The following is a 7,428-nucleotide window of genomic DNA, read 5'->3' as shown; positions in this document are numbered from 1 at the left end:
GAGGGGAGTTATGGGGGGAAAAAAGAGGAACAAATGTAATAATCTGAACAATAAAGATTTAATTAAAAAAAAAGAATGGAGACAGGGAATAGGTTGGGAGATATATATTGACCCTTTTTCAATCTTTTTTTACCCTTTTTTATTCATAAAATAAAACACAAACCTATAATATAATAAATTATTATAAGATGAACTACCTTGTCAAACCTACTCTGGTAAAAAAGGGAAACTTTGAAGGCTTCCTGAATAATCAATGGAAAACTCACAGGAGAGAACCCTGATACCCAAGATGGAGACTGCATAGAGACTGGTAGGAGGGGTGGAGGAGCGTAAGGGCTGGCCAGGCACTCACAGATGGCAACTGAAGTCCCAGAGAGATTTCAGCTGTGGGGGGGAGCAACTGAGAACTCTGGGATCTAATCCCAAAGCTGGGCTCCCCAGCAGAAAGCACCCAACTGAGGAGGGTACCCACATAACATCTAGCTGTGAAAAGCAGTGGGGTGCTGTCTGCCAGGGAGTGGCAGCTAAAAGTTCAGGCACCCTCTTAAAGGGCTAACACACAAAAAATTCCTGTGGAACCACCCACCTTGTGCTCTGGCGGAGGGAGGGTGAAATGGACTGGAGCTGCAAGAGCAGAACCCAGGACTGGGGACTCAAGGGATAGAGCTCAGAAGGCAGAATACCCCAAATTTCCTGGGTTGAGTCATTCCCTCATACAGAAGAGGACATCTTTCCCACATAGACATCTGCCTTGCCTGGGGGGAAGATAGTCAACACTCCCTATTGGAAAACACCTTGCCCTGAGGGCACTTAAGAGATTAAAAGTAACAATTAGCCTCTAAGCAGAAGCAACTGCCCCACCTGTTGCCGAGAAGAAGAAACAGAGAGAGAAACCTAGCCACACAGAATTAAAATGGCTATAGATAAGTACCTTTCAGTAATAACCCTAAATGTAAATGGATTAAATGCTCCAATCAAAAGGTGTAAGGTAGCTGAATGGATACAAAAACGTGGCCCAACTATATGCTGTTTACAAGAGACCCACCTCAAAACAAAAGACATACCCAGGCCCTAACCGGTTTGGCTCAGTGGATAGAGCATCGGTCTGCAGACTGAAGGGTCCCAGGTTCCATTCCGGTCAAGGACATGTACATTGGTTGTGGGCACATCCCAGTGGGGAGTGTGCAGGAGGCAGCTGATTCATGTTTCTAACTCTCTATCCCTCTCCCTTCCTCTCTGTAAAAAGTCAATAAAACATATTTTTAAAAAAGACACACACAGGATGAAAGTGAAGGGATGGAAAAAATTTTCCATGCAAATGGAAAAGAAAAAAAAAAGAGCTGGAGTGGCAATACTCATATCCAACAAAATAAATTTTAAAAGCATCACACTAAGTGAAATAATCCAGTCGGAGAAAGGTAAATATCATATGATCTCACTCATTTGTGGAATATCATGAACAACATAAACTGATGAACAAAAGTAGAGCCAGAGAGGAAAAAAATATTCTAGAATATTATATTCTAGAATATAATAGAAGTAATTCTGTTATTTTCAGATTTTTAATATTTTCTAAAACTTTTGTGATATCATAATATGTTAGTACAGTTTTGGTAATATTATTATTCTTAAAATCCTTTTATTCTTGAAATATTAATGTTTATTGCCTGCAGTATTATTATATGTAAGATAATTTTTCTTGAATAATTGGTGTTTATTGCATGTAACATTATCATATTTAAAATTGTTTTTCTTGAGATATTAATGTTTATTGCATGTAACATTATTATATTTAAGATCATTTTCTTGAAATATTAAGGTTTATTGCATGTAACACTATTATATTTAAAATCGTTTTTCTTGAAATAAAAAAAGAAAAACTGAAAAAAAAGGGGGGGGGGAAACTTTGCCAGCCATACCAGAAACCCCTTCATTTGCCCCATCCCCATCACGAATCCCCCCCCCCCCCCCCCCCACCTGATTTGGTAATCACTTTCCTGCATTTCTTGATAGTTTTATTACCCAAATGTGTATCCATAGACGCTAACGTGGTCTTGCCAATTAAAAATATTTTTTTGATGTGCCTTTTAAAGTCTTTAAAAATCTATAGGTTTCCTCTCCTTCCCTTCTTTTTCCTTATAATTTATTGCTGAAGAACTGGGCCGTTTGACCTTTATAATTTCTCACATCCTGGGTTTTTCTGATTGCACACCCCTGGCGAAGTGTAACATGTTCCCCTGTCCTTTGTGTGACTTGTAAATTGACAGCTGGACCCAGTGGCTTGAGCAGACGCAGGTGGTCGCCGACGTTGGCAGCAAGTGTTCTTTCATCGAGAAGCACATCGTGTCTGTCTTTTGCAATGTTATTAGCTGTTTCTGCTCAATGCCTAGAATTAGTAAGTTATTAGGGGTTGCAAAATGGTGATATTCTAATTATATCATATCTGTTTTAGTTATTAGCTGGAATTCCTTTATAAAGAGACATTTCCTCTTATCTACTACTTGGTTGCCCAGTGGTACAGTTCCCATAGGAAAAGCAAGATAAATTACTTTTCCTTTATTTACCAGTCTTTAAGGTAATAAATTAGTTCACTGTCATCCTCAATTCTTGTTACTTTATCAGTAGTATTTTCTCCTCAAGGTGGCCTTGTCTGAAAAGGGTGCAGTGCACTGGTTGGTCAGTTTCAAGAATTCACAGCTGGAAGGCTGCTCCAGTCTCTTCAGACCTAATCCGCTTGACTGGATTAGGCCAAACCCCTCTCAGTTTCAGCTCCTGTTCTAAAATTGGTTTATCATATGTTCCAGTGAACTTGTTGGCTATTTTGGAGTTCTCTGTTTTTACATATATCAGATACCCCACTGCTTCTCCTCCACAGATGCTACTCACTATAGATTTTGTGTCCTTGGTGTGTCCCCTATTGCTTGTATGTTAGCCTTGTAGGCGATATCTTATCATCAAGTTTTGTTGCACATGTTTTCCATGGGATGTTGCTTTTGGTATTGAGTTGCTTGGTCTTTTTTTATGTGGAAATCAGGGAGATTAAAAAAAGCAAAAACAACTCATTGTCACCAAAGAAATCTTTCCAGAAGTGGGTTAAATCCTAGAAGAGTTAGAATGGAATTGAGAATAACTAATGTTTCTGACTTGGAAGATGTGGTGATAGTAATTGCATGGAGGAAGATGAAAAAATAGAAGAGAAGGAGCAAGGTAGTAAATGGAAGATAAGATTAATATTTTTATTTCATAGGTTTGAAATGCTTATGAGATACTCTACTAGAAATAACTTCTTAAGAAGTAGACTTCTGGAATTTGATAGAGAGAGCTAAGTGATGAAAGATCAACACATTGAAAGTCATGAAGCCGTTATAGGTTCGAGAAATTATATTTTTGGTAAAAATTACAGTATGAAATATCAGTAGAATAAAAAGCTTGTGCTTGAAGAGGAAAGAGGTACTAATAAGCATTTGTGAAATAGTAGTTTTATATATATTCCCATAAATATGCACAACAAATGCAGGTTCACATTGAGCAGCAATCCAAAGAGGAAGATACTAATCAAAAATCCATTTTAAGGATGCAACTGGGTTTTTGGTCATTAGGTGTAGATGCTGTATCTGTTGGGTATAATATTAGGAGAATGAATTTATGAAGTCTGAGTATTTTTTCTACTGGAAAAATGATGTTAAGTATTCATAAAGATAAAAACACTAGATGATGTTAGATAGCTATGAGCTACAAGTTTTTATATTTTGAGTAGAAATGTTTAATACCACAGATCCTCTATTTCAGAGTAGTTGAAAAAGAGTTCTCTCTTTTGAGCTCATCTAGTTAATTCCCAGGTGTTCTGACCTCAGAGCGAGGTTTTTAAATAGTCTGTATATTTGGACACACTTTTTAAAAATTTCCGTTAACATTAAATATCAACCCAATGACTTATCTTGACCTCTTTTTCTTTTTTCTAAAATTAGGCCAGTCTTCAGAGAACTGATATTAAACTTGAATCTCTAAAAGAAGATATCAAGAGATTCTTTAAAACATCAGGTTTGTAAGTTGTTCTTTTCCCCCTAATTCTTTAAGGCAAAATAAGGAAATACTGTATTTGAAGGAAATATTTCATCCCCATCTAATTACTCATTCAAACTTGTGAAACAGTGGCTGGATATATTTCTATTTGGGAAGAATTAGAACTTTCAAACATTTCAATAAATGCTGTAAAAATTTAGGGTCACTAAGGAAATGACTGCTTTACATCAGTTAGTTTTAAATACTGTTTACCTTCCTGATCAAATACATCCTGAATATATGAAAAATCCTCCTCGTTCAGCAACTTGTCTTTTCCTTTTTTTTGGTATATATTTTTTCCTTCTACAATTATTTTCCCTCCTCTTTCCTACCCTTTCAACAAACAACAACAAAAATCCACCCCCCCTTTTAGAGCAAGAAGAGAGGTTCCCTATTCTAACCTTTGTACATGGAAACTGAGATATTAAGTGGTTTACTTATCCAGAAAAGTTCAAGTAGTTATCAGCCAAGATAACTGATCTGACTTGTGGTAGGTAGCTTATAATAATCCACTTCTGCTGTTAGGCGTTTACTGACTAGTTCATGTAACTGATTGCTTGTGGTCTGCATTTTCCAAGTGTCTGGCTCTTTCTTCTTTTTTTTAAAAAAAGTATTTTTATTGATTTCAGAGAGGAAGGGAGAGGAAGAGAGATGTAGATACATCAATAATGAGAGAGAATCATTGAATGGCTGCCTCCTGCATGCCCTACACCGGGGATCAAGCCTGCAATCCAGGCATGTACCCTGACCAGGAATCAAACCATGACCTCCTGGGTCATAGGTCAATGCTCAACCATTGAGCCACACCGGCCGGGCTGCCTGGCTCTTTCTTGCTTTTCTCTAGGCACAGTCATCATTGAACTAGTAGTGCAATGGCTAGAGATTTCAGCATTTGTTGAGCAACTTAATGGTAGAAGAAGGAACTTTCTCTCCCGTCTTGAGAAATGGTGCAATAGTTTTACTTAAAAAATAATATAATGTTGACAACTTGGCTACTCAGTGTTTGCCAAGGGATATAATGAATGCATAGGAACTAATCCTTAATAACACTACACAGCAATTGGCAGCTGATAAAGTGCTTTCACAAATGAGTATAATGTTACAGTGAGATACATTAATTATAATGTATATCTATCTTTGAAACTAATATGTTTATATATTTTATTTTTTTAAAAACAGGTTGGGAGAAGAAACTTCAGAATGCTGTTTATAGTGAACTGAGTGTGTGAGTTTTTCCTACCTATGATGAAATACTATGTTTAGCTATATTTACTTTGTAAGTGCTGAATACAGTATTGTTATGTATACTCATTGTATTATTTCTTATTAATATTAATATAGCATTTAAAATTAGTTAATACTTTTAAAAATTACAGTTTTGCCTGAGAATATTAACTATATAGAGTTTTTTTTTTGGATGTTTCCTTTTTTTAAAAAAATTTTGTTTTATTGCTTAAAGTATTACAAAGAGTATTATATATGTCTCCTTTTTTTTCCCCTTCTTGACATTCCCCCCGTCTCCCCTATCCCCCAGTGTCTTATGTCCATTGTTTATGCTTATATTCATGCATACAAGTCCTTCGGTTGATCTCTTACCCACCCCTTCCTGCCCCCCAACCCTCCCCAGCCTTCCTGCTGTAACTATATAGAGTTTTTATATGTCACCAAAATTTATATTACAAATTTATTTATTCAGTGTAATTAGGGCTTCTTGTAAGTTACTATTTCAGAAAACTGAAGCTTACCAACATTCTATTTATTGTTACCATTTGGGATATTACCCTTTTTCTCTTTATTAATATTATTAAGAACATCATACAAAAAATGAACTTCTTTGTGTATGTGGACTTGCCCTCAGCATCCATTGAGATATATAGAACTATTTGTCATTACAAAAAATGTAGATCTAGAATGTTAGCCTTTGTAGTTTACTTACTATTTCATCATTCCTCAGTTCTTTACTGAGTCCCTGCCATGTGCCAGCACTGCTCTGGGCACTGGGAATACAGTGCAGCATGCGAAGAGCCGTGCTGTAGGCAGAAGGGAACAGTGGGCTCAGAGACTTGGAGGGGGAACTGTGGCTCAGTGAAGGAACAGAAGTTGAATGGCTGGGTGGTATAGGGCCGTGGTCGGCAAACCGCCGCTCGCGAGCCACATGCGGCTCTTTGGCCCCTTCAGTGTGGCTCTTCCACAAAATACCACATGTGGGCGCGTACGTACAGTGTGATTTAAACTTTGTGGCCCATACGCAGAAGTTGGTATTTTGTGGAAGAGCCGGTATTTTGCGGAAGAGCCACACTGAAGGGGCCAAAGAGCCGCATGTGGCTCGTGAGCCGCGGTTTGCCGACCACTGGTATACGGGAAGGGCCATGGTAAAGGATGATATTAGCCACGTAGGCTACATACTCAAAGCTTTGTAGACTGGATCCTAATAGCATTTGGGTGTCAATTTAAAAGTTTAAGCAGAGTAGCGACATGACCATATTTGCATTTTATTCATTCAACAATGTGCTGGTTATCTAGTGTGCGCCAGGCATTACGCTAGACACTGGGATTGCAAGCACTGGTGAACATGGGAGACATTGCTCCTGGCTAGCAGCCAGGCAAATTGGCAAATAGGTTGAAAATGGCATGGAAGCAGGGACAGTCTGACGGGTGAATGCAGACCAGAGATGCTGGTTCCCTGAAACAGTGTCCGTGGGGAGGAAAAAGCTGAGAACTATTTGTGGGGGCTCAGGGGATCGGAAGAGGAAGGAGTCAAGAATGATGCACAGGTTTCTATCTGATAACCCTCTCTCTGCAGTAAGTGCACCCAATTTCAATCCTAAATTTCTAAGTTTTATTGCATTTAGAAGTACTGTAATTATTATTAAAGTGGAAGGATTTTAGAGTGATATTTAATTCTAAACCACATGTCCCTTTACAAATGACACATTGAGCACCATGAAATAATGGTTTTTAAAATGATCTTGCATATAAGAAATACTGAGGTATCTAGAGGTTATGTTTTCCTTTGTGAAAGGTGATTTATTCAGGTATATGGAATGTAGATTTTAGTGGGAAAAACAATGAGCTAGAAATAATCAGTAAGTGAAGCTGTCTTTAAATGAGGTAGGATAGGTTACTCTTTTCTATTCTAGAAACATTTGTTATGGACATTTGAGCCTCTTGCATTTAGGTTCTGGGATAGGTACTGGTGGTTTCGTATGTCATTAACCCTTCACATGCTGATGTCCCACTTTGGATGAGGAATTTCTTGAGAATTCAGTGTATGGTTCTTGACTATGCAACATAGTTGCTTTGCTGTAGGTACAGGTCCTATAACTAACCTTTTTTTTTTTTTTTTTTTTTTTAAAAAGTTTGGGG

The 7,428-nt window shown here is 37.7% G+C and overlaps 1 protein-coding gene across 4 annotated transcripts in view; it reads left to right on the top strand.

The window, feature by feature from the left end:
* TBC1D19 (TBC1 domain family, member 19) overlaps positions 1-7,428 on the top strand; it is a 105,279-nt gene that overhangs the window by 25,349 nt on the left and 72,502 nt on the right. For 3 of the 4 annotated variants that reach the window (XM_014548908.1, XM_014548907.1, XM_005877655.2), the window contains exons 2-3: positions 3,969-4,041; positions 5,242-5,287. In XM_014548908.1, coding sequence (XP_014404394.1) covers positions 3,969-4,041; positions 5,242-5,287 — 119 coding nt within the window. Of the gene's footprint in view, positions 1-3,968; positions 4,042-5,241; positions 5,339-7,428 lie in introns of those variants that run through there. The other variant, XM_014548909.1, reaches the window with a different exon arrangement.

This window comes from Myotis brandtii, unplaced genomic scaffold (assembly GCF_000412655.1).
Source record: "Myotis brandtii unplaced genomic scaffold, ASM41265v1 scaffold525, whole genome shotgun sequence".
In the NCBI taxonomy this organism is placed as follows: domain Eukaryota; kingdom Metazoa; phylum Chordata; class Mammalia; order Chiroptera; family Vespertilionidae; genus Myotis; species Myotis brandtii.
Note: the sequence above shows the minus strand (reverse complement) of the source record. Positions and strands in the feature narration are given on the sequence as shown.